The sequence below is a fragment of the Podarcis melisellensis genome (assembly GCF_964234715.1).
Source record: "Podarcis melisellensis genome assembly, chromosome: 11".
NCBI lineage: Eukaryota > Metazoa > Chordata > Lepidosauria > Squamata > Lacertidae > Podarcis > Podarcis melisellensis.
This window is the reverse complement of record NC_138543.1, coordinates 1560671-1588577: the sequence shown is the minus strand read 5'-3', so window position 1 is coordinate 1588577 and position 27907 is coordinate 1560671. Positions and strand designations below refer to the sequence as shown.

The 27907-nt window shown below is 46.2% G+C and overlaps 1 protein-coding gene and 2 long non-coding RNA genes across 3 annotated transcripts in view; 2 read left to right on the top strand and 1 right to left on the bottom strand.

Annotated features, from left to right (window-relative positions):
- LOC309380695 overlaps positions 1-15921 on the top strand; it is a 33440-nt gene extending 17519 nt beyond the window's left edge. Inside the window, exon 3 of the long non-coding RNA XR_014173044.1 lies at positions 13355-15921. This is a non-coding gene — a long non-coding RNA (uncharacterized lncRNA). The remainder of the gene's footprint in view (positions 1-13354) is intronic.
- LOC309380752 lies at positions 1090-6440 on the bottom strand. The gene is made up of 2 exons (XR_014173108.1): positions 6192-6440; positions 1090-4137 (listed from the first exon to the last, which is right to left on the bottom strand). It is a non-coding gene; the product is annotated as an uncharacterized lncRNA (long non-coding RNA).
- Positions 15922-17714: 1793 nt separating the features above from the next.
- Positions 17715-27907, top strand: part of KLF9 (KLF transcription factor 9) — a 29758-nt gene continuing 19565 nt past the window's right edge. Inside the window, exon 1 of the mRNA XM_081930774.1 lies at positions 17715-18679. Coding sequence (XP_081786900.1) covers positions 18151-18679 — 529 coding nt within the window. The 5' untranslated portion in view covers positions 17715-18150. The remainder of the gene's footprint in view (positions 18680-27907) is intronic.

Here is a 27907-nt window from a genome sequence, read left to right as displayed (position 1 = left end):
ATACTGGGTGCTGCTCTCATTGGGAAATAAGGGACCCCACCAGCACCCCAGTGTTGTTACAGGAACGATGGAGGTGATCAGAGGGAGTGGAGCCTGAAAGAGTGAGCCTTTCACTTCGCTTCCTTCAGCCCCTTTGTCTAGGAAACTAGAGATTGCCTTGGGAAGCGTACCTGGTGGCTGAGTGACAATGCAGCCTCCTCCCATTTTCATGGGAAATACACTGTATACATTAGAGTTCATTCTAGAAACTTGATATTATTGAAGTTATTCACAGGGTTGCATCAAGTTTGTGCAGCTCATGTGATATAAATGCAAACCACTTTTGTCTGTTCATCACACTTTTCATGTGCAGCCACTGTATTTAAAAATGCCACCTCCTCTTTCCATTATTGACTGTCATCTGCTTCCACTGACTTGGCAAACCCACAGGAAGGCTTTGATCATGTTCAGACGGGGGAGGAGGGAAAGAACCATATTCTGTTCACCCTTCTGCATGTGAATGGATTATCTTCTGTATGAATACTGTTGCCACATTAGTACCCAAATATTCATAATTAATTTCTGGGAGTATCCATGTTTTGATTTCTGCTTCAAAGGGATTCTTTCAAAGCAGTTTTCTTTGCTGCTTTTATCATACCCAAATGATCTAGAGATGCTCTTTTGAAACGAAGGGCTTTCCCCTAACATCAGTGCACTAGGAGAAACACTGGGCACGATCCAGCCAAGTTAAGCATTAAGCCCGACTAAACTCAGTGAGAGTGAACGGATCAGTGGCAGTTAGAATTGCTTTTCTTTGAATGGACTGTCCCCATAATGAATATGTTCTTTTGTAAACCACCTTGGTTAGTCTCTCTCCCCACCATGCCCCAATATTTACTCAACCTCAGTCTTGGTTTCTGTGTTTCCTTTGTAGGTGTAAAGCTAAAGGAATTTGTCAGGAGGCTGCCAGCTTTCAGAACCAACAAACATGGCAAAAACTGCAAGTCTACAATAAATGATAACTGACTTCACAGAGACGATTTGATTTATAATACCCCACACACACACACAAATTTTCCAGGTTCTTAAATTCTAGCAACACTAAAGCAATTTATTCTGCTTGCAAAATATGATTTATTCCAAGTATTGTTGTGGCATTGCATAAAGCATTACACATATGCAGGGCTGGCCCAAGACATTTCGTTGCCTGAGGCAGAGCACCAAATGACATTCAGCAACCACCCACCCACCGATCAAGTCGTGGTGTAAATGATCCAAGGCCAGCCAAGTTATCTTGGCACCTGGGTCTGAACATCCCACAAGAACGTCTCCCCCTCCCTGGCAGAAAAACACAACAACAATAAATAAAACAACTCACAATTTTCTGCCTTTTCATAGCACCCAAAATCCACAGAAGTTGACTAGACCATGAAGGTTATGCCACAATAAATTTCTTAGTTGTTTTAAAGTAGCACCCATTGTTTTGCTAGAATACATGGTGTTCCCCTAAATCCTTATTGCCCAAGTACTAATAGCTTCTTGTTCTGAAATCCAAATTGTGAACACAAGAACACAGTACTAATTTTAAAGGTTTACCGGTATTCTCATTTCACTTTTTAATATGTGTACTTTTTAATATGTGTTTCACACAGCCTCTTCTGACTCATGGAGCGGAAGAGCTATGTATAATCAGTGTACCGATGACATCTTGATCCAAAACTCTAAAGGAGCACTCCCACTGGCTTCATATGCACATTATAGGAACACGGGTGGTGCAGTGGTCTAAACCACTGAGCCTCTTGGGCTTGCGAATCAGAAGGTTGGCAGTTCGAATCCATGCGACGGGGTGAGCTACCGCTACTCTGTCCCAGCTCCTGCCAACCTAGCAGTGTGAAAGCACGCCAGTGCAAGTAGATAAACAGATACCGCTGTGGTGGGAAGGTAAATGGTTTTTCCGTGCGCTCTGGCTTCCATCATGGTGTTCCATTGTGCCAGAAGTGGTTTAGTTCTACTGGACACACGCCCTGGAAAGCTGTCTGTGGACAAACGCCGGCTTCCTCAGCCTGAAAAGTGAGCTGAGCGCAGCAACCCCATAGTCGCCTTGGACTGGACTTAAACATCCAGGAGTCCTATACCTTTTTACATATTTAACAGCACTGGGGAGAAAACAGGATGATGTGGAACCCCATAGCAAAAGTGCCAGGGGGCTGAGGAACACTCACCCAGTGCTACTCTCTGGACACGAGTCTGAAGATACAGATGGAACCACCGTAATTCAGTGCCACCACCAACTTTGCAAAGCAAGGGGTGTTGGTGACCAGTCTATAGTTATTACACTGGGGCTAGAGTGGGTTTTTTAGAAGTGGGCGCACCACCACCTCTTTAAAGACAGTAGACTCCACTCCATCATGCAAGTATCTGCTTACCGCACCTCTGACCCATTCAGTCACCCCACACCAGCTAGCTTTAATAAGCCAGAGGGAGCAGGTATGCTGTCCACATCATCAGGCTACATTGACTGAAACTGATCCCACAACACGGAGCTCGACATTGCATTGGACATCTCAGTTGGCCTTGTCACACTTGCAGCACCTCAACTGTCATCCAGTTACAGTTGGTCACCACGTGCTCCAGAGGCCACCTTGCTGGACAGGAACAACCAACCTCCAGACCACATGAAACAACTCTGCCAGGCAGTTTCCCAAGGATGCCGTAGGGGCAATGAAGGAGGATCTCTTTTCTTCCCTCACTGCTACATAGTAGGCCCATTTATGAGCTGGAACATGTACTCAGTCAGCTCCTGAGAGAGATTTACACCACTTACACTCCAACCCTTGCCTAATCTGTTTCATCAATCACAGCTCCTCATTATACCAAGGACCAAAATGGATTCCACAGCACCAGAGGGGGCGATCATGTCAATTGCCCTTGTACACAGTAGTGACATGGAAATCCAATCTACTAGTAACATTGCAGCACACTTATCCCACATGCTTTGTACCCATAGCTGCTGCAGCTACATCACCTTTGCAGCCCATGGCTGCGCACAGTTATGGGCCCAAGTTACTTGATCTGTCAAAATGATTTTTTATTGAAAGGGGGTGATTCAATGAGCTAATATTAAAATATTGCTTCTTTTGATAAATCAACAGTTGGCATTTTTCTTGTTCCATACCACAGCTTGTACTAAGTGAAGAAACAAAGTCATTGCCAGGAATATCAACTCTCAGATACAAATACAACTGTTGAAATATCCAAGCTCTGAAACTTGCCACTGCCTCTGCTCTGTTTCCAGCTACTGGCATAGGAGCAAGTGATTACTAGGGTGATGGATTATCCGAGAAGGTCTAAAGTTCACAGGACAATAGTTCTTTGCATTTATGCTGAAGAGACTGGATGGACTTTTCCACATATATCCTGAATTTCAACAAGTAGCATTTTGGAATTAAAAGCCAGCAACAATGTGCTGCAGCAGTCATTGGATTAAACATAATTCAACAACAAAGCAGCTGGAACTGCAAGGTGCATAAGATAGTTGATGCCCTATACTCTTCTCACCCCCCCACCCACCCCCCCGAGGCAGAATTTGGTGACTACTTCAGTTGATGAATGCTGGCAGTGGGGAGCAGGGGCAGCTATCTGGTTGTTCCTGCTGAGCCCCCTGGCTCTTTCCTTCTGTAGGAGGACCCACAGCGGTGTGCCCTAGCCTGTGCCTCCAGAGCTAGCCTGCTGCCCTCAGGCCTGGTGGAGCAAAATTTAACAGCCACTCTCGCCAGCTTCTGCATGCAGAAAGTGGGTGGGAGTGGTATAATTGGAGCAAACACAAATCTGTGGAAAAGCTGAATTGCCATTTCTTGCGCTTCAGCTTTAAAGAGAGTTTTTACAGGGAAAGACGGGACATGGCACTGCAAAGCATGGACCTGTGCCTGAACCTGTGCAGAGCAACAGGTGTGTTTCCGAGCACAATTCAAAGGGTTGGTGCTGACCTTTAAAGCCCTCAACAGCCTCGGCTCTGTATACCTGGAGGAGCGTCTCCACCCCCATTGTTCTGCCCGGACACCGAGGTCCAGCGCCGAGGGCCTTCTGGTGGTTCCCTCATTGCGAGAAGCAAAGCTGCAGGAAACCAGGCAGAGGACCTTCTCGGTAGTGGCATCTGCCCTGTGGAACACACTCCCATCAGAAGTCAAGGAAATAAACAACTATCTGACTTTTAGAAGACATCTGAAGGCAGCCCTGTTTAGGGAAGTTTTTTTTAATTTATTGTTTTATCCTGTTTTTACTATTCTGCTGGGAGCCACACAAAGTAGCTGGGGAATAAATGTGCCAGATGCGCGGGGTATAAATAATAACATTGTTGTTGTTGTTAGGATAAGTCTTAGATTCCGATCACAGATGGTACTCATCATCTTTGCCATGGGATATGCCAAGCAAAGGAAAACATGGAGCTGGAACAAGGAGTTGTGTGCCATATGCAGGCTCCCGAGAGGTCCAGGGGAGCCAAAAAGGTGCCCTCTTCCTCTCCCCAGCCCAAACCATCCACGAGGGCACCAACCAATCCTGTTTCCATTCCATAACTGGATTAAAATGGATCTAAATGATCACTTTTCTCCAAGACTGTCTGGAAGAGACTGCAAACCTTAAGGTGACCTTCCTCAGATGGTGAGAACAGTAAATTGAGTTCACTTCCTGACAATTATTTATGTTATTTGCTACAGTTTATAAACAGTAAAAGTATCCTCATCGCAATACAACGTAGAAATGGAGCTGCATTTGTGAAGTGTTTTGGGGGGAGGTTGGTGGGGGGAGGGGAGTCAAAGAAAAGGCATGCAATGCTGACCTAATTAAGACTGCTAGACTGCAATGAGGTTCCAGAATCCAAATAAGCAGACGAGAATAGATTAAGCTCTGCCATTTCACTGTTGACTGAGTAATAGACCACACATTTCATTTACAGGTGATTTGCACAAAAACAGGATTTTGTGCCGGCACTCAGTTAGAAGAGCTAATTAATAAAAATATTTTAAAAGGATAAGACGCAACAGAGTTGATAAGCCAGTAGTACCATATAAAATCCAGATGTGTCATTTGCAGCTCCTTGTAAAGAGTAGATCTCCCTGGTAACTGTTGGTGTTACAGTTCATCTCTTAATTTTGCAGGCCTTTACATGAACTTTACAGGTAGGCCCTTTACATGAACTAGGAATAAACCAGGAAGTCTCTGATTAAACAGAGTTTCCCCTTTTGTCAAAACTGGGAATCTATGGCTAGCATAAACCAGGATCTTAAACCAACTGACAGCTGTAAAGGGAAGAGTGATCCTTCACATCTCATTGCTCAGGCAAGCTAGGTTCACCTGAAGTGGGCCGTATGGTCCTCTGCTCTTAAGACCCCAACCTATCTAATGTGAAAGTGGGTGAGCTGAATAGGATACCAGCTCAGGCTGCAGTCCTATACATCTGGGGTGGTAAACTTCAGCCCTAGGGCAAAAGGTGATCCTCAAGCCCTCATGACTCTTCCCCACAACCAGCACCTTTCACTGACTCTGCTTGGCAATTCCTGGAGGGGTTTTGCACCAGTGGACTGTCTCTTACTTGCTTGACTAGAGGCTGGTAAGAAGTGTGTGTGTATACATATTTTTTGCAGATGGAGGTAAGAGTCACCTCAGTTGCTCCTCCCACTTTGCCTTTGACCGCACCCATTGCTGATATGCAGCACTCCAGAAGGGAATGTGCCCCTCAGGCTTTAAAAGGTTCCCCACCAAGCAGGCATGCCTAGAACTGCACTGCAAGTGGTCTTGCACTCGCTTCCACCTTGCACCACAGTAGCAACCATGCAACTGCATTAAAGCATCTAAACTCTGCAAGATCCCAAGTAAGAGCCAGTGTGGTGTAGTGGTTAAGAGCAGTAGTCTCGTAATCTGGGGAACCGGGTTCGCGTCTCTGCTCCTTCACATGCAGCTGCTGGGTGACCTTGGACCAGTCACACTTCTTTGAAGTCTCACCCTCACTCACCTCACAGAGTGTTTGTTGTGGGGGGGGGGAATGGAAAACGTTAGCCGCTTTGAGACTCCTTAAAGGGAGTGAAAGGCAGGATATCAAATCCAAATTCTTCTAAGGCAAATATGAGGTGTGGCATGGGAGATGCAATGGCATTGTGTTCGTGATCATGTCTGAATAATGGTTTCTAGAGTTAGGATAGGATACTGTTGCTTACTGATTATCTTCCTTTTCACCATTGTATTCCTTCTTCCCTCAGCAGAGTTCAAGGTGCCATGTTGTTGTTTAGTCATTTAGTCATGTCCGACTCTTCAAGACCCCCTGGACCAGAGCACGCCAGGCACTCCTGTCTTCCTCCCGCAGTTTGGTCAAACTCATATTGGTAGCTTCGAGAACACTGTCCCACCATCTCGTCTTCTGTCATCCCCTTCTCCTTGTGCCCTCCATCTCTCCCAACATCAGGGTCTTTTCCAGGGAGTCTTCTCTTCTCGTGAGGTGGCCAAAGTATTGGAGACTCAGCTTCACGATCTGTCCTTCCAGTGAGCCCTCAGGGCTGATTTCCTTAAGAATGGAGAGGTTGGATCTTCTTGCAGTCCATGGGACTCTCAAGAGTCTCCTCCAGCACCAGAATTCAAAAGCATCCATTCTTTGGCGATCAGCCTTCTTGATAGTCCAGCTCTCCCTTCCATACCTCACTACTGGTCAAGGTGCCATACACAGGGTTATTCCATTTCCTCCTCACAACCACCTGAATAAATTACAATAAGAAATAATGACGTACCCAAGATCATCCAATGAGCTTTTAGCACCACCTTGGCCACTGAGTCTTCTTTGTGCAACCACATGCTGCGTATGGTTGTCTGCAGAGACATTCCAGTGAGGGAGCACTTGCTTATGCCTGGGAGCTCCACACAATCAGGACACCTGCCCAACCTGAGTCGTGTGGTGCTCCTACACGAGCAGGTGTCCATGTGCTGGAACTTCTCTGCAGACCACTATCCCATCCAGTCATTGCAGGAAGACCTGTGGGGGGGCAAGGCTAAAAGTGCAGCCCTGCTCTGCTGTCAATGCAAATATGCCCTGCACACTTGTTAACACATGAGACTCTTGAGATGTAGAAATGTGCAGCTGTAGAGCTTTTTAGCAATGACCTCCCTAGCTATAATCTCCTAAAGAGAAGAGAGGCCTGTAGAAAACACAGAAATGCACTATTGACACTTAGTCAGTAGAAGTTGGGCCTATTGTTTGAGGAACTGTCATGTCAAACTTTGAAGAGGTAGAAGCAAATTTGGAGACCTATGAAACCAGTCAGGCTGTATAAGAAACTGGGCTGCAAACAGTCCTGTGTGAAGCTCATGCCTTCCCCTTATCTCCATCCTGTAGTTCAAGCTTCAAATAGGTAAGAGGACCACTTTTCCCCATTACTCCATCTCACGTTTTCAAGAAAGGTTTTGCAATATTGTTCTGTTTGGAGAAGTGCTATCCCTTTTGATCGTTCTCCCCGCCCCCAAAAACGTCTGGCTGAAAAACAACACTCACTCCACACACACACACACACCCCCACCCCCGTCTGCCTGCAGGTGTGCTTAGGCCGCCCGAATGGAGCGTAGAAACGGGGCGCCCCCATCCTTCCCTTCCCGTCCCCCACGAGTCCTCCGCATCTGCCCAGATTTCAAGCCCAAGCCTCCTCCTCGGAGCTCCGCAGCGCCGCCTGGAAGCGCGTCTCGGGCCCGCCGGGCCGCCAGAAGGGCTCTGGGGCTGCTCCGTCCGAGGAGGAGGAGGAATCTCCCTCCCGGGGGGGCGCCATTCCTCCGCCATCCCCGCCGAGAGGCAAGGGGCCTCTCCCCCCCCAAGCCCCGCAGTCGCCGCCGAAGCCCCCGCCCGGGAAGGAGGCGGGAGGCGGGCGGCCGAGCGCGGCCTCGGAGCCCACCTGCTCCCTCCCTCCCGCCTCCCGGGCGCGCGCGCGGCACTGCGGGGGCGCCTGCGCAGAGGGAGGGGCGGGGGCCTCGCGCGGCGGAGTCTGCGAGGCGAAGGGCGGGGCTGGCCAAGGAGGGAACAGAGGGTTATTCGAGGTGAAGCGGGGCGGAGTCGCGCCGAGGGGGCGGGCCGGGGGCGGGGCCGGGGAGGGAGGGAAGACGAGGCGCCGAGAGAGGCGTGTGCCCCATTCCTCGCTGCTTGGCCGCGGGACCCGCACTGCTCTCTCTGGGCGCCTCTGGGGCTCCTTCTTCGGGGGGGGGGGGCTCGGCAAGGGGGTCGAGCTGCGGGCGCGGCTCCCACGGGGCACGTGTCCGGTCACCTCCAGAGGGGCTGCGGGGGACCAACGTGCGGCTCTGGTGACTGAAACGAGGCAGCGCCTCTGATGCGGGGGGGGGGGCGGGGGGAGGATGGAACAAAGTGTTCGAAAAAGCAGCCCCAGGAAGCGCATCCCTCTGACTCACAGGGAAAAGCTGCAGGCAGAAGCAGCAGCAAAAACAGCCCCCATCACGGCCAATGTGTCATTTGCGTACACGCGTGCTACGGGGGGGGCGGCCTTTTTCTTAAGAGGAGGGCCCTGTGGTGCCCCCCAGCGTGTACTGCTGTGTCTAATCGTGCTATTTATAAATATGTACCAGCCCGGGTTTATTTATTTCTCTCTCTCTCTCTTAAGCCCGCGTGGGCGGCGTATCCTGAAGCCCCCCCCCCGCAAGTAGGTGGCTGCGCGCGTGAGAAAACGAGGGGGGAGCGACCTCCTCTTCCTCGCAAGCAAGCCATCCGCTCTCCCCGCATTCGCCCTCCCTGGGAGCTGTTATATGGGGGGGGGCGGAGAGGGTGTGGGAGGCACCTGGTTGCTTTTGTGCCGAGCAAACGTGCCAGGCTGTCAGATCTTGCATTTGCCCTTAAAAATAAAAAAGTACAGGGAGCCCCGCGGGGGGGTGGAAAAGAAGGTCTGCAGCAGCTTCCCCGGCGCCCCAGGGCGAAAAAAGGGACGCGGTGATCCGGCGTTTCCTCCGACTGACATGCAGGCGGATGACGGCCGGGGCCAGAAGTCACGCAGCCCCCCCCCCCCGCCTGCCTGCCTGCCTGCCTGTCTCTGAGGTGGAGGTGCTAATTTCAGTGCGGCTCACGTGGGTCCGGGCTCCCTGCGCTTCCTGCACGAGCTGGGGGCGGGCTTACCAGCCCCCAATCTAGGGCAGTTTGTTCAACTGCAGTAAAGGGAGCTCGATGTTCCAGCAGCGAAGGGATTTCTGAGAACTGGGACTGTGTCCTCAGATGAACTCTCCTCCTCCTCCTCCCCCTCCCTTCTGCTGCCTGCAGAACAGCTTTAAAAGGGCGATGTCTGTACTTTTGCCTGAGCAGCGCGTGGCTTCGGTGCACGTACATCTGCAGCCTGCAGTGCAGTCGCTTGGTGCGGCCCCACCACCATTCGCTCTGCATTAAAGAGGCGAAGGCTGCTGAACTTCGGCAAACAAAGTTGTGTGGAGGGGCTCGGGGACGCTTCGGGGACCTCAACTTCGCCGTGTTGTAAGAAACGTGGTACACGTAGCCAGTTCCCTATACTGTACGTGCAAGCAGCCGAATACTTGCTCACATCCCTCGATGTGGAGAATTGTTCTTCCTGTAAGGCAGAGAGCAGCACCGTTTCAGCCCTCCCACCACTTCGCCGCCCCTCCCCGCCTCTGCTTTCTGCAGATTTACTGTACAGAGTACATTTCCTAAAATGTGTCATTAGCAGAAGCAGTTGCACTAGGGCAGTTCTGAAGAGCCTTGCATCCCTTCATGATGCCTCACTCGAGACAGACAACAGGATCAATTCCCTCTTTGTCTCTTCATCTCACATTCTTCGGTTCTTGCCCACCCGCCCAACGCCTTGGAATGTTCTTCCCATAATTATGTCCAAGGCCTCACCCACTTTTTATTCATATCCCTTCCTAGGACCTTCAGATAGGGGAAAGCTGCTAGATTCTTCATGTGTTTCCTGCATGTCCTCCTGTGCGTCAAAGTTGAATAAGTCAAAGGGGTTTTTGGAATAAGCACCACTCAGTGGATAATACTGGTGACAAGGCCAAATGTAGGGGCAGGTGACCCCAGGAACCACCTGCTGTGTTGAGCAAGGGGTCTGCAGGGACACCTGCTATCCTCTATCAAACAAAGTCAAGGCGCTGCCCTCCACATGTTGTTGGACCATAACTCGCATGATCCCTGACTATTGGGCATGCTGGCTGAAGCTGATGGGACCAGGGGTGCATCAACCTCTGGAGAGCACCGTGTCTGCTCTCTACAGGCTATCTAGTCAACTATCCACTCAAAAGCAGAAACAAAGGGCTCAGGCCAGTCCTCGGGAATCTGTCCCTCCCCACCCCACCTGCAGGGCTCCAACTTCCATCAGCCACAGCTAGCATGGCCAAAGGTCAGGCAGGATGGGAGTTGGAATCCAACAAGCTGGAATTAAGAGTGCCGGAAGTAATCTACAACCCTAGATATGCAGATGACACAACCTTGATGGTAGAAAGTGAGAAATTAAAGAACCTCTTAATGAGGGTGAAAGAGGAGAGCGCAAAATATGGTCTGACGCTCAACATCAAAAAAAATGAAGATCAGGCCACTGGGCCCATCACCTCCTGGCAAATAGAAGGGAAATAAATGGAAGTAGTGACAGATTTTACCTTCTTTGGCTCCGTGATCACGGCAGATGGTGACAGCAGTCACAAAATTAAAAAACGCCTGCTTCTTGGAAGAAAAGCGATGATAAACCTAGATAGCATCTCAAAAAGCCTTGTCGAAAAAGATCCATATACTGAAAGCTATGGTTTCCCCAGTAGTGATGTACGGAAGTGAGAGCTGGACCACAAAGAAGGCTGACCGCCGGAAAATTTATGCTTTTGAATTGTGGTGCTGGAGAGTCCCATGGACTGCAAAAAGATCAAACCTCTCCATTCTGAAGGAAATCAGCCCTGAGTGCTCACTGGAAGGAAAGATTCTGAAGCTGAGGCTCAAATACGGTACTTTGGCCACCTCATGAGAAGAGAAGACTCTCTGGAAAGAAAACCTCTGATGTTGGGTAAGATTGAGGGCACAAGGAGAAGGGGATGACAGAAGACGAGATGGTTGGACAGTGTTATAGAAGCGACCAACATGAATTTGATGAAACTCCGGGAGGCATTGGAAGACAGGAGTGCCTGGCGTGCTCTGGTCCACAGGGTCACGAGGAGTTGGACATGACTAATCAACTAAACAACAAAGCACAAAAATATGCAATAGTTCTAGACTCCATGAGGACCACAAACAAAAAAACAAGCAATCAGTCTCCATTGATTCTAGAATAAGATGCCATGTGTACATAGCCTGATGGAGACCAGCTCTTTCCAAAGGCCACACAATCAGCCTAGAAACTCCCCATGTTGAGTTGATGAAGTGAAATATGGAAATATCCTTTAGTCAGAGTAGAAACTACCAGAGCAAGGTTCAATTTTATTACGACAGCTTTTATTTTAAAATTGGGCTCTTTCCTACAGGGTGTAACTTTGTTAGCTGGAACATGTTCTGTAATATATATTTTTAATGTGATTTTCTTAGCTGAAACTATGAGCTGTCTGTATTACTAAGGCACTTACTACATTGCTATTTAAACACAATTGGATGCATTCTGAATTCAGATTCCTCTGACCTATTTTGAATGCTCTGAAACCTAGACTACCTTCCATCACACTAAAGCCAATGGATCCTAGAAAGCATTTGAAACAGAAAGCTGTCTTTTTTCTGATTAATAATAAATACAGTGCAAAGTATACATGCAGTTATAGCTAAATGATTTAAAGGTCAACCAAGAAAAAAAACCTAGGCCCAAAAGTAGCAAAGCTCTTGATACTTAGAATTTTTTAAACACTTTTCCTTGTCGCTGGCTAAATCTAGCCGGAGTAGTCATATCTGCCCACCAATAACTTGATGCCTCTTCACCAATAAGCATCTTGAACTGTCACTGAAGGTTCAGACTGAAAGACCTTGCACACACTCATAACACCATAGAAGCCCCTTGTGATAATGTGGTTTTTACATATTCTTTAGCATTGCTGAAATATCAGTGTTAAAACTGTGTAAAATTTCAGAACATAAATATATCAGATTATTAAAATTTTGCCATCCACTATGAAAGGAAATTTCAGTCCAACATCAGTTTTATCCAATATTTCAAAAGCCTGTTGTCAGAAAATAAAAACACATTTTAGATATTCTGCATTTATTTTATGATTCAGCCCTTGTTGAATAAGTAATGAAAGCAAAATCAACCAAGAGAACCATATACAATAACAGTTCATTTAATTTTTCAAACTTTTCACTCTGAATAGATAAGGATCATATCACTTCTGAAAAGTTCTCAGGATTCAGTTTAGTACATCCTACATAGCTATTATAAGGTGTCATAAAGGCTGCAATCCAATGCCATTTACCTAGAAGTTAGTCCCACTGAATCCAATGGGAGTTACTTCTGAGTAGCCATGCATAGACTTGCACTGTAATACTTTGATATACAATATTTAATATTTATAGATTAGTTTCAGTTCCAAACTGTTGGATATATTATGTCTTAATCTCCTAAATAAGACAATACTCTCACAGTCACTCTCCTTTGGAACTTATCTTGAAAGTGGTCTTAACAGCCTTGAGCAATAGGGCAAGCAACACGCATCCTAGATAATTTTACATTAACCAATTCTCCATTGGATGATACAGTATTCAATTATGGCATTCTGCTTGCACAACAGGACCTCCCCTTTCTCTCCTTCCTTCTTCGGTCCCCCCTCCAGGTCAAATCCTCTGGAGAGTTGGGGGGGACACTAAAGAGCTGGTGGGGGGCAGAGGGGAAGAAGAAGGAGAGGACCTGCTACATATGCTGGTGCAACATTAGATCTCACCCATATATTCTTTAGTTCATTCTTTAATTTTATGTCATTTGCATTTTTCTAATTCTTGACATGTTAGTTTATCCATGTCTCATTTCAGCCCTTCTGTTTTTTAAAATAATTTGCTCAACTTATGCTCTCTGTTTAGAAATATATCTTTACTTCTTTGTTACTCTTTTGCTATTGAATAATGAATCCTTTTCCTATTCAATTTAGGAGTCTGTAACTAACTTTTATTTACATTTTTCTTTACTTTTACTTCCTCCTCCTCCTCCTGATGCCTAGCATACTTGCCACTGAGAACTGGTTGAATGGATTTCTTTCAGCACTGAAGAAATCCTGTAAACCTTTTTATTTTATATATACCCGATTACATTCCCTTATATCTTTTATCTTTCCTTCTTCTTCCTCTTCATTTTGTGTGGCCAATGAGATCTGGACAGAGTTTCTTTGTAACTAGTATTTATTGTTTGCTTGCTTGCTTTGTTTCCTGAAACTACAGATTCTTGAAGCCTATAGAAGAGCGTAAAGGGATGGAAAAGTCAGGAGGTTTTGCTCCTAGCACCACAGATGCAAGAACTGAAAAGTCCAGGAGTTTCTTCTATCCTTTGGCATGGTAAAGGAAGCAGGAAGAAAATGAGTGTTTGCGTTACATCACACTGCCTTCTTATCTCTCTGAACCCCAACATATTTTGCTGAAAGACTAAGAAGAAGTCAAACTGTCAGAGAGGCACTGTGAGATGGGCCTGTGAATTCACGGGGCAAGTCCATTGTATTTCAGGCTCCACTACCCCATCTGTAAAGCTTGCTGGGAAGATACAAAGAACAGGAAATGCATCTGCACTAAGCTCAGGTATAGATTGCCATGTACATCTAAATGAATGAAGGGGGAAGCTGTTAACTCTCTCTTGGTTCACATTTATCTGGAACTTGCTTATATGCTATAAGAATAAATAATGTTCTTTTCCCTTCCCTCCCATTTACTCTCACAGTGTCCCTGCCTTTATTCAAGAATGGCACTCTGACCTGAATGCTGATCTGTTTGTCACTCCTTTACCCTAAGGTCACTATAGTCCTCTTTTTTGTCCCTCCACTAGAGGCAGCTTATGGTTTGTTTTCTTCATTCTGGTCAGTAGCCATCTCAAAGTACTTTCATGACTTGAACTTCATCTCAAGCAAAAGCTGTCTACACAAGAGACTTTGCCACAACGGGAGCACCCGTCCATTAGTTAACTGATTAGCTAATAAGCACCTGTGACAGCAAAGCCAGACCAGCATCTGGAGATGCAGTCCCTCAGAATTCCACCAGAGGGCTGGAGCCTCTCTCTGATTTGCTCCCAAGACAGCCAGTCAGAGGGAGGCGGAGCCAGCACTTTCGGAGGGAAAGTAAAAGAAGGCATTTCTGAGGGACAGACTTAGATAGGGCTTGATTTGAGATGAGACATAGGGCTCAGGTTGAGAGATAGGGATCAGGAGAGGTTTGTCTGAGGGAGAACTGGTTCTGTTTTGAGTGGAACATCCATTCTGAGGAGAACATCTAAAGCCAGAGAAAAGAGCCTCTCAGCTTAGATAGGAAGACCCAGTTGAGGGTCTTGGGAAAGTAAAAAAGGATTTAAACTGGAGGGTTGAGTCTGAGGCAGGAGAGGAAGAAACTGTGGGAAGACACTCTTATTCTTGGGTCTCCTTCCAGTCAGGAGGCCAGAGATCTCCTGGGAAAAGACGACCCTCAAACCAATAACAAGAGCTGTGGGGACCCCCTGGGTCTGTTATACTAACTGGGATACCTCAAGAGTGAGATTGTTAAGAGAGAGGGGAACTGAGGAAAAGTGACCCTCACTCGGGAACCAAATTGCTAATCTGTGAAGGAAGCTGTGCAGCATCAAAAGTATTTAACTAAAACCTCTCATAACTAAGTAAAGGAACAAGAAACTGGGTTAAGCATTTTACCACCTATTCTGGAAACCTGAGCATCTACCTGAAGTGTAACAACTGATTTTTAGCAACTGAAGTTTAAGAAAAGATGTGCACATACTATTGTGTTTAAGCCCGTGACATCCTTGTATTTAGTTTAAGTGATAAGTTACCTTTTACTTGAAAGAACAAATTGCCTGGCCCAACTTTGTTTCACAAACTTCTCTCTGTAAATAAAACTCTTGTTTGTTTGTTCAGCTTCTGCCTAAGACTCTGAATCACTAAGGTAAATTGTAGAAATGTAATTGGTGTACTGTGAGGTAGGTCCACTATATTTAATTGGGGGCAGTCAGCGGAGTGAATCCGCACATTGGGACAGAAAATCTACCTGCTTCACTAGCCACTTTGGAAATGTTACTAGGACTTGACAATGGTTATTATAATGAACAACTGAATGCATTACATAATCAAATTACTCATTTTTAAATGTTTTGACATGATTGTCTGGAACTCTGGGAACTTTAGTTCCATAATAGAGCTAAGGATCTCTGTCTAGGAATTGTCAATACAACAAGACAAAATTTAACAGCGATAAATGCAAAGGTTTGCATTTAGGTACAAAGAATCAATGGTACAAAAAAAAGAAAAGAAAAGATGGGGGAGACCTGGCTTGGCAGCAGTACTAGCGAAAATAATGTAAGTGTCTTAGAAGATCACAGGCTGAACAAGAGCCATCAGTGTGATGTGATGCTACAGTAACAGAAACATAGTGCCCAAATCACGGGGTTGTAATAGGATCTGCACAGTTCAGACCATGTCTAAAGTACACTGTCTAGTTCTGGACGCCACATTAAGAAGGGCATTAAGAAATGGAGTATGAACAAAGAGGATGATCAGGTTGGTGAGGGATTTTGGAAAGCAAGTCCTTTAAAGAATGATTGAAAGAGCTGTATATGTTTAGCCTGGAAAAGAGAATATTAAGAGACGACATGGTAGTGGTTTTCAAGTATCTGAAGGACCTTTATGGAGTAGATGGAGCAGACATGTTCTCTCTTGCTCCAGCAGGCAGAACTAGAACCAATGAGTGAAAGTTAAAAGGAAGCAGATTTTAGTTAAGCATAAGAGAAACCTCTAATGGCCACGGCTGTTTGACAGGAGAACAGACTGCCTCAGGAGGTGGTGGAGATGTTTAAGAAGAGGCTGAAAGGCCACATGTCACTGATTCTGCTCCTGCATTGCCAATTCTGCACTGAGTAGAACTTGGACTAGATGACTTTTTAAGCCAATTCTGATTCCATCCCTTGTTGCTGTTGACAGTTTTATAAATGGATTCCAGGAGGAAATGTGGCCACCTCAATTCATCCCATCTTTAGATGAATGACTTTAGGCCATTTGTTACCAGAAATCCCACAACTTAATTTGATCAACATTTTCATCCACTACGTTTAAGTTACTTTTGCAACTTTGGGCACATGCTACTTATCTGTATCTAGAAGACTTGTCCATTCAAGAAAAAAGGACTTCTTGTTGCTGTGTATGACACACACATTTTATCACCACCATTTCACAACCCTTTATGCACATCCAATGACACAATAATGCACCTAGGTGGGTTCCCTGAATGGTAAGCTTGCAGAAGCTAAGCAGGTCTGGATGTGATCATCACCTTAATGGGAGACTGCCTACAAACCACATGCAAGATACCTAGAGTTCCTTGATGGAAGAAAGGGAAGAAAATCAATAACAAAGCATGGGGAAGGTCCTAAAATGGTTCTCATGGCACATATATCAGTGGTGCTACATTGTTTCATTCATGAATGCCATTGCCTTGGAGGCAGGGCCTTCGCCTTGGGAAAATTTTATGGATGTCCTCGCAGAAGATGTTATTGGCTTTGGCGGGGTATTCCTGTGCAATTGTGTGGCCTACTCCCACAGTTCCGTGAGGTATCTTGCCCAGGCAATGACTGTGGGTAGACCTATGTAAAGAAGAAATATTAATTGTCCACTAGGCATGAATTGGTTCTTTCCCTACCTGTTGCATCATTTTCGAAGTGCTTTTGTGCAGTGACTTCATGAAGGCAGGGAGACCTCTTTCCACAAGGATGCCCTGAGCAAATACCTTGGGAGTAAGGTAGGTTTTGTTTTTAACCAGAGACTTGAAGGCCTACCACGTAATCTAATAAAATACTCATTCCACACACCATCTGTGGGAACGCCAGGAACAGGCTTTGCTCATGCTTACATAATCCCCCCCCCCTCCCCGCCAAACCTACTCTCTGAAGTTTGCCTTTGCTCCCACCTCTCTAGTTTACAAGTGAGAACTGCTCGGCTTGGATTTTTGATTGGCGGAGCCGCGGCGAGTGACATCAACCCCATCACTTTCGATTGGCCCGCTGGTTGCTGGGACTAGAAGGACTTGGGGTGGGCCAGTTAACCCCATCTCTGCCGAAAGTGCAGGGCGCGGGGCAGGACGGGGGAGAGCTGCCCCGGGAGGGAAACGGGGCCGAAGCGGGCGCCGCGCGGCGCCGGGGGCGAGCCGGGGGGAGGGAGAGAGAGCCCCGCCCCCCAGGCGGGCGCGGGCGGGAGCGGCGCGCGTCGCCCTTTTAAGCGGGGTGTGCGCGTCTCGGGAGCAGCACGCGGCTTGGCGAGCGGAGGCCGGGATTGGCCGCGGCGCGGGCTGGCGGTCCCGCCTCCCCTGCCAAAAGGCCTTCTGAGTGGCAGCGCGAGAAGGTAAACAGAGTGGGCTCGCTCTGGCGGCCGCCCGGGTGCTGCGGGCGGGGCGGAGGCGGCGGCGGAGGCGCTGCTGCCGCGGGATGGGCTTGGGCGAAGAGGCGGCCGGAGCAGCGCGGAGCAGCGGCGGCGGCGGCGGGCGGGCGGGAGGCGGGCAGCGGCTGAGGGTCCGGCCGGGCGCCGCCTGAGGGGAGCTGTCTCTCTCTCTCTCTCTCTCCCCGGGCGGGAGGCGGCGCGAGAGCGAGCGAGCCAGCGAGGGAGCGAGCGGGGAAACACCCCTCGGTGCTACTTGAATTACTTGAAATCGCCACTTGTGACACTCTTCTGGCGAGGAGGCAGCAGCCTCCGCCGCCGCCGCCAGGATCGCAGCCCAGCCCGCGCTCCCTCCCGGAGTTGGCCGGCGTCGAGGGCGCGAGGGCGGCCAGGTCAAAAGGTGGGGCTGGCGGCGCTTCTCCCTCTTTCTCCGGGGGGCGGCGGTCACGGATGGTCGTGGTTATGTAAACGTCGAGGCGCGGAAGTGGATCCTTCGGCGTGAGCGCCTCCCCCCGCGAGCCGCAGCCTGAAGGCAGCGCCCGGAGCCGCCCGGAGATCGCAGCCCCCAGTGCCGCTCGCCTTCGCCCCTCCCCGGGGGAAGCGTGGCCCATCGGCGCCCGCAGGATGTCCGCGGTGGCGTACATGGACTTCGTGGCTGCCCAGTGCCTGGTGTCCATCTCCAACCGCTCCGCGGCCCAGCCCGACGTGACCCGGCAAGCGGAGCTGCTGAAGATGCCCGAGGAAGAGGAGGACGAGGCCGCCGCCGCCGCCGCCGTGACCAAGGAGATGAACGACCCCCGGGACGCCTGGAAGGATTATTGCACTTTGGTGACCATTGCCAAAAGCTTGTTGGACCTGAACAAGTACCGACCCCTGCCCACCCCCTCCATCTGCAGCGACAGCGTGGAGAGCCCCGACGAGGACGCCGGATCCGACAGCGACGTGACCACCGAGTCCGGCTCCAGCCCGTCGCACAGCCCCGCCGAGGGGCAGGAGGCCGGCGGCGGGTCCGACCCGCTCTCGCTGCTGCGCGGCGCGGCGCCCGCCAAAGGGAAGCTGGCCGCCGAAAAGAGACACAAGTGCCCCTACAGCGGGTGCGGCAAGGTCTACGGCAAGTCGTCCCACCTGAAAGCCCACTACCGAGTGCACACAGGTTAGTGGGGGGGGGGGGTCCGGGGGGGGGGTCGGGGCTGAAGCTGTTGCAGAAATGCTTCCGTTACATAAAGGCAAGCAGGGCTCTGCTCTCGCTGCCGCCGCTGCTGCTGCTTTGCCTTTAAAGAAAAGATGTCGGTTGTCCTCGTTTGAACCCTCTTAAAGATGCGGCGGTGATTTTCGCTCTCCTGGGCTTCCCGGCCCGTTTCCGCCTTGGCGGCGCTGGAGAGAGCAGCCTGCCTTCGCTTGGGTACAGGGTGTCGCTGCAAACGGCACGTCAAGGCGGTGGGTGGGTGGGTGGGTGGGAGAGCAGAGGGTGTTTTCACGGGCTTGTCAGCTCCGGAGCCTCGGGTTCCCCCCTCCCCTCTCGCTTAGGTGTGCGTACACTGAGAAGCTCAGGCCAGTAGAGGAGCTGTTTAGTCCAAAAATGCTTATTTGAGGATGGAAGGAATGCAAGAGCTGGGAGAGGGAGACAGAGAGGCATGCACTGCTAGAGCTTCTAAGGGATGCATCTGATTTCATGATGACTCTTTGCTTCTTGCCAGGGCATCTGTCCAGGGGGCTGCCTGCAGATCTTGTATTGTGTTGTCTAGAATTATATTTCAGTGAAGTAAAATAGAGAATGGCAAGCTAACTTCATTCCTCCTCAGCTGTCTCCTCAAATAGCATATTTTCTAGAGCTGCATTTGCTTGGGCCTCCATGGCACATCTTGGTTCCATAGAACTCACTGGGCGTGGCCTGGTTTGGGCAGTTGTTGTGGATTGATGATGTCCTTTCTGAACTCTTGTGAAAAGACGCATGGGTGATCCTGATGTTCACTGCATTTTCATGTATGATTGACTGGGCAGAGAAAGGGATAAGAGTGTGAAGTCTCTGTCTTTGGAAACTTTCCCATCTATCTTTTGAGATGACTTTCAGTTTTCATTTAATCCTCAATAATACAGTAGCCATCTTCATTTGAGACATTTGAATGAAGACATGTTGCTTGACTGCCTGATGTCTTAGGTATTAGAATCAGCGGTTGAGTGTGTCTTCAGTAAAGTGTTACTTCTAGGGGAATGCTTACTGTTTTATTCCCAGTTTAGAACCCAACCCACTGTACGGGTCACACCCTCAGCTACTGAACACAGCTGGTTTTTCATTGCAGTATTCAATGTGCATCGCCAAAAGAAAAATGAATTGCTTCACAGGTGCATGTTTAAGTCAAGCTTTTGTGAAAGACCAAGTGATTGGTGAATGTCACTTTTCCCAGCAAAGGACATGTTATCCATTTGTGTGCGCACATGTGTTGGCAGCTTCTAATAATGGTATGATAGCACACAGGGCTGTGTATTTCTGTGGTATGGCAGTGGCAGAACATGGCTCTTTCATAGTTATGTGGTTATACATTTGGACTCAAGTCCTAAGAAAATGGGTGTCTATATTTTTAGTCTTAGACATTGGTGTACCCTACATTCAACTGGTACTTGCCTTGGCAGTGTCTATAGACTGGGAGAGAGGGGTAAATGCTGAATTCACAACCCTAATTATCCATAAAACAGGATAATTTGTGCCCTGAGTTGGATGATATAGCAGTTTTGCAGCATGTTAACCTAGTAATCTAAAAAGGTGTCTGTTTTAGCAATTAAATTCTAATTCTAAATTCTAAAAGCTGTGTTTTTAGATTTTAAGGTTTGGCTGAGAGCACTGCATGATGCATACAATCTGCATGGCTTTTTAAAAGTTGAAGCTGGCCTGATAAGGGGAGAGACTGAGTGAGGCAAGAGAGAAACTCATGTTGCTCAATATTAGCATTTTTCTTGTAGATTATTTTCCCACCACAACTTCCCCCCTTAAAAGCCAACTGGAAGAGGAAGAGATCTTTGTTTTAGGAACTGACACAAGACCAGTAGTGCTGCAAACATCTGTGTACTAAAGTATCTTTCTCCTGGAGGGAGTGGCAGAATGTGGATTCTGGCTGAACTCCCGCTGAAGTGTCTTTCTGGCCTAGTTCTGTCTACTGTGGGAGGGAGTCCCAGTGCCGCTTTCCTGCTGACAGAACTGGCATCGTATGCAGTTCAGAACGGAAGATGGACAGGAAAAGGAGGGTCGTGTGTCACTCAGCAGTGATTCCTGTGGTTAAAACGCAGAACATCGGAAAGAATAGAGCAAGAGCAACACCAGCCAGTTTCCTTAGTAGAGCAGGAGTTCCAGTTAATTTGTGAATGTACAGAAGTCCATCACCTGAGGGTGTCCCACTAGCTTTTGGTGCCCATGCTGAACCAGTCACATCAGAGTTGGATTGGATTGGATTTATGTGCTTTTGGCAATTAAAATGTTTCAGTTATCATATTATTTTGCAAAGTATGGATTTAATAGATTTGGTTTGAAATGTGTACTGGATTGAAATTCTCCCCAATCCCTACCTGCCACTGGTTTATATTCTACCGATAATGACATCTGCTCAATGGTCTGCAAGTTAGGAATGCAAATTACTTGCGTTATTAATTGACCTGCTAGGTGTGTACATACATGCACTTACGTACATACATTATGTACATACATACATTCAAACTTATGTTCTACTTCCCACCAAGGATTTTGTTCTCTGCCTTTTACTAGCTGGAGAAGTGTTCTGGGTGAGAAATAATAAACTCTATGCTCTTTTTTGCTTTTTGAAATTCATTTGTATCACTGAGTTATTTACAGCTAGTAATAGCTTGTAGTGGTTAAATATCCCCACCCCATACAAAGTATTCCTTTTGCTAGTAAATCCCCCACATTTTCTAGTGTAAAGTTGAATTATTTTTATTTATAGTGTGTGTGGGGGGGGGGGGAAACAATACCATTGTATTAATGAGAAAATCAAAGGAGCCTTGTTTAAAGGTTTAAGTCTGTGTCCTTAGCAAACAAAACACTTGGACTCTACATTTGAGTGTAAAGCTTCCTTGCCTGATTAAAACCCCATGAGGCCCATGACATATACTGTGTGTTCCGTAGCTATATGGTGGCATTTCCTCAATGGTACCTGCCTGCCTGCCCCCACTCCATGGGCTAGCTCCCATTGGACATTGGGGATCTCTTTTTTTAAAAAAAGCACATTTCTGCTTTTATTACATACAACTTTTAATGTATACTTAAATAGGCCCTTTTCTTCATTGGAACTTGCTTTCTGGGCCATTGAATCCAATTTCCCATGCAGCCTTTCACAGCCACTGTGTAAAGAAGGTGCAGGTAAACCCTTGGCTGCTCCATTGTCTTACATTTTTAATGCATGCGCTCACATTTTATTCTGAAGAACGGTGTCAGAATCCTGCTCAATCCCCCTTTCAAGTAAAAAATTTTTCAGTGAGTTTTTATTCATTATACAGTGCAAAACTACAGGTGTCATTCAGTCTGTGCTGTAGTTTATGAGGGCAGCTGTACTGAGCAACTTACCAGAGCACAGGGCATACTATTCTAGTTGAAGGGGCTTCCTCAAATTTAGGGTGTATCTGCTCCATGTCCAAGTGGGAGGGGGGCCTGGAGGCACTTGCATGGTCCTTGTGGACACTGTGGACATTTTGCCCCTGGCTCTCAACCACCTGCGATCAAGGAAAGATTCCAGGGTTCCAGGATGGCAACTGACACCTCCACCACCTGGCAGCAAGTGCCTGGGAATCATTGGATCTGGACTGTTCTCTCACATTAATACTCCATCCTGTAGAATTCTATCAGTTATATTTTATCTGCACATTCAGAATGAATTTCTGGAGCCAAAATGCTTTTTCTGTGCAGTCTGAACAGGAGCAGTTGCCATTAAGAAAAAATATCGGAATAGGCCAATATATATGTGGAATGTGACTTTTCCTCTTAACTGAGCTCAGGTTGCCATCTGAACTGGCCAGATATTTAACTGAGAATCAATCACAGTCAGCCCATCATTTGAAGAATAAGACTTGAGAGCCATATTGCCCCCAAATGGCAACTAGACATTCTGTTTGGGGACTGTAAACTTGGTTTAAGGAGCCATTAGGAGTTTCTAACTCTGCTGTGGGGGATCTGCATCAGTGTAACCCTAACCATGCTGAAAATCTCTCTGAAAGTTGTGGAAGGTCATAGTGTGTGAGTTAAGGTGAAAGAGTTAAAAAAAAAGCATTTATGGGTCTGTAAACCATGATAATCACAGCTGTCTCCCAAACAGGCTCTTTCTCCCTTCTGGGGTCAGAAGTACATCTTGCTTTGAGGGCTGCATGGGACATAACAAAGGAACAAACAAAGCCCCAAATCGCAAAGTTAGCAATGGATATGAACTTCATGGTAAAACTGTGGAATAACAAGTAATTGAAAAGTTCAATACGTGTCATTTGGATCTCAATACAGATAATGGTTTCCTATCCTTCTACTGGTATTTAAACTTATACAACTACCTTGGCAAACCCTTAAATCATTTAAATTATAATTGAATTATTACTGGTGGTACTCTTTGATGTCATTGCCACTCAATCCCCAGTGCAGCTATCCTCAGCCTCTGGCAGCCTGGTAGTGCTCAGGGATGTTGCAGTCCAGCAGCGTCTAGAAAGCCTCACAGGATGTTGATTATATGTGTGCCATTTGAGGTCTCCATGTAAGTTTCTCGTTTCTAGCATACACACTAAAAACAAGCAAACATTGGTATCTTTTTAATAGAACTTTGGGTCTAAATCCATGATGGTAATTAAATTCAAAGTGCTGCAGTTATCATGGATAAGATGGAAGTTACATGTGGTTTCAACTTCTATCCTGTGTTTGAGAGAAAGTTCTCACAATAAGTTGTGTCTTCCACATCAGAAGTCCCAACCTTCCCCTATTATTCACTCACAGGGAGAAATGCAGTGTGTGAATGGATGGATCGAGGATATGCTCTTGTGAACACAATGCCTACTTGAGGTGACTGGCGCGACAGTAAGGATTTCTCTTTGCAAGAATCCTTTTATTTTCAAAACTCTTATGCTAGTGAAAATACTCTTATGCTAGTGAATAGTGAAATGCATTATATTTGACTCTAATACTATATTGATAATGCCTGATTAAATGGCAAGATCAGCTTCTATTACTCACAAACTTTGTTTTCTAATGTTCATTTCTTCTTCATCTCAAGTATAAAACACACATATTGTATCCTAAGGGGGGTAAAATGCATATTGAAGAGGAAAGCAGTGAGCAATAAGAGTCAGAGTTACTCATAAGCTTCATTCTTTCACACCAAAATTGGTAACTATAATTGCCACAAATGGATATTCTGAAAATGCCAGCATTAATGATTTTTTGCTGTTGTCCCTTTGCAGAAAAGAGCATGTTCTGTATTTGTTTGTGCTTTCTAGAAAATGAAGTACATTACTTTTCCGTAGCACTGTATAATATTCACATTATTTGTTTATTTATCTCTATATAGATAATATAGATACACACACACAATCACCCCTCTCTATATTTTAACTTTCAAAAACACCAAATTTAAAAACACCAAAAGAAACTCAATGCAGCTAACAAATCAAAACATTACACAACTTTTGAAGCATATCTTGTAGTTCCTGTTCCTTGGCACAGTCCTGAAACCAAACTATTAACATAATGAACTAACCACAATAATAATTTCTAAAATAGCTGTAAACCATCTAAAAGATTAGAGAGAGAGAGAGAGAGAGAGAGAGAGAGAGAGAGAGAGAGAAAGAGAGAAACAAAAGGCACACATCCCACCTCCCCTTCCCTCCACCCCCCAGTTGTACAGCTTTCATACCAATCTCGACAAACGACTAAATACCTGGTGACTCCCCTTCCACCCTTTTCCTGGTGTCTCCTCCCCCCCATCGCGTATTCAAAATTTTTAATCTTTGAATATCTTCTTCTATTAAATTCTATTAACTCCTATTCTGCTGGATTTACTCAAGACCTGCTAGGTGGTATTTACTTGTTTATACTGGTTCTTAAAATATTCAATAAACATCTTCCAATCGTCCTTATATTCTTTATCGTCTTTTTCTCTTACCCTGTTCGTTATGCTTGCCAATTCTGCATATTCAAACATTTTAAACTGCCACTCTTCCTTGGTGGGTGCTGTATTTGTTCCCACCTTTGTACCAATAAGATTCTAGCAGCAGTGGTGGCATATAGTAATAATATTTTTTTGTTTTGATTTTTAGGGACTTCTGTTGTTACCATTCCCAAAAGGAATGCCTCAGGCTTTGGGGGGAATTTTTTTTGAATATCTTTTTTAATGTATTGTAAATTACTTCCCAGAATTCCCTGGTTACTTTACAGGACCACCACATGTGGGAAAAGGATCCCTCTACTTCATTGCATTTACCTTTTTCTTTTTTCAACATTTTCACTAGTTTGGCAGGTGTTAAATAGTATGTTCTTGCTGGCTGACTAAAACAATAAGGTGATGGGACCTGACATATCTCAGTTGGCAAAGTGTTCCACAGGCTGGGCATCGGAAAAAGCCCTGCCACCGGTTAACATCAGTCGTATTTCATGGGGTCAAGGGATCTGGAGATGATGACCAGAACATATGGAAGAAGGCAAGTATTTGCTGAACTGAACTGCCATCCCAAGACTGCAATGGCTTTGGAAATCAAGTTAAGATTCTAATATCTGGACCTTCCATTTTCCAATTGCTTGCAAAGAGCCCATTCCCTAATATTTCAAAATATTTGACTCATATAATATGTAGACTGGCTCCTGTAATATGTAAACTGTTAATGCCTAGGAATGTTTGGGCTCAACCAATGTCACCCTGCACTTTCTGAACCAGAACAGCAATCTGCAGCATATTTATTGCATCTTGCGAAGTCAGTGGGTTATGCTTCTCTTTCTTAACCATACAAAAAGGAAAGAAAAATGGTTACAGCGTTCTCAATTCTGTAAATCAGTAAAAACAAAGAAAGTTTGAAGCTTTTGAAAACAGCAAGCATATTAAGTATATCAATTTTCAAAAAAATGGAAACATCTTCCCATCTTGAAATTTGTGGTTTTTAATACAGGAGACTCCTTACTCCTTGTATAGATTAAAGAATGCAGCTGTGCAGCAACAGAAATGTCTCTCAGGGACAGGTAGATACCTAACCCAAATGCTGTATCCACACTTGAGTAATCCAGAGACCTTGTCCTCCATTCTTGCTGCTTGGCTGTCCTGCACTGTTCAAATTACCTTTGTTTCTTCCAAGTAAGAAAAACAATTTTGCTAAAGTTGAGATATCGATGCTAAAGTCTATGAAGCTACGGTTTTGTGTCTCAGTGGCTTCTCTGGTCTAATCACTCTTCTTTATGGGCCATGTTTTCCTAGCAAGCAGATACCATGCCTCTAGAAATGCACATACTGTGGATCTAAATGCATTTTCTTCTCACCAGCATCAGTATCTTTGTGGCTTCCTAACAAGCTGACTATTTATCACATATATGAAGGAAAACGATGCTTTGCAGATCTGCTGCCAGCTGGCCATGAAGTATCCAGATGCTTGTAAACCTCAGGATTCCGTGAGAGTGGAATTCTTAATCTTGAGTCTTTGGAACTGGGTGTTCAGACTCTGTTGCCCAGCCAGGAATCATTTCCTTGGGATAATCCATGCCAGAAGAAGAATGAAGGAGTAGCATGGCCAAACATTGGGGGATAACAGCAGCATTCTGGAACAAGGAAGAAATCCTGATCTGGACACATTCCTATACTTCTCACCCATCCACTGAGACTTCAGTCATTTCTGGGCAATTTGGATACATCTCTGGCTAAGATTGACAAGAGCTGCACAGCCTTGTGTGATGCAAGCTGGTGGGCGGGTGCTTGGACAGCGCAGGAGCTCAGAAGACCCTACGCACTCTCGGAAGAAAGCAGGAACGCCACACATTCCAGAGGCCTTGGGAGACAAAGAGGAATGCAAGGTATTTCGGAGTGTTTTCTTTGTATTGTTTGTGGTAACTGGATTCTTGAGTTTGGGGATTGTGGGGAACATTCATTAATTCTTCCTATACCCCTTTTATTTATGGGGTGAATGCAACCTTTCTAAGAGCTCCGTTTTTCCTTCCTTAGTTTTCACTTTATCTGTTTAAAAGCTCCCTCAGGCTGATGTGCAACAGTAAATGGAAGCACACTAAATCATCTGCAGGATCCCGGTGTTCTGTTTGCCCCTGAGGAGCCCACCGACAGGGTTGCAAAGGACACGCACCCACAGCTGTTTGCTGAAGCACTGGGGTTCCATTTAGCTATCACAGATAATAGTTGTAGCACGTTATATGCTGAGTTCTATAAGTTGGTTGTGTTGCAGGAAATACTTCTTTTCTTTTCTTTCCTACCCTGAACCTATTGCCAATCAGTGATACATCATGGTAAGCCATAGTAAATAGTTACCTTGAATGCACAGATTGCTCCCACTTCAACAAACAGTGATAAAGGATTTAGTTTGATATTCCAACTGGGGGTTGTGATTTTTTTTGCTCCAAACAAGCCACTTTGCAAAGTCAAGGTGTGTCGTTGACTTACCAATTGTGGTTTGTATGAGCAAAACAAACCACAATCCATGGTGCATCTGTAATGTTAAATCAAGGGTTGTGGTTTGTTGCTGCCCATTGGCAGGGAGCAGCAATTTGCACATTCACAGTAAATCATTAATTTTTGGGTGAGCCTGGGTTTCTAGTATTATGAAAGGGAGAGAAAGTCCTCTGTATTTTCTTCAAACTAGTCACTTTTTAAAAATTGTCTACCATGCATGCTCCAATTCATCTTTTTTAAAAAAGAGCTCCAAATGCTTTAGCCCTTTTTGTGGTGCAAATTAGAAATGTAACCTGTATCCCAAATGTGATTGCACCTTAGATGTCTGTAAAAGCTTTATGATGCATGTTTTGTTTTGTTTTCATTTCCTTTTCAATCCGTATCCTAATGACTCGTAACATTAAGGCTGCAGCTGGGGACAAGGATATAGAGAAGCATACACTTGCCTTCCATATGTGTATCTGGTCCTTCACCCCTCCCAAGTGGCAGGCGCCCTCCTTATCCCTGAAACTGCTCTTTAAATTCCCCCAAGTGCCAAAAGGGGTATATATGTGTGAGGGATGCACATTTCAAAGGGAAATGCACCCCACCTCTCTTTTTTGAGCTTGAAAGAAGCTCTTAAGGTCTTAAGGTGCATGGGCGTAGCCAGGATATTTGTTGGGGGGCAGGCCTTTTATTAGGGGGGCAAAACCTCAGTTTGTTATGTATTTTTATTGAATTTTATTTATTCAGGGGGCAGCTGCCCC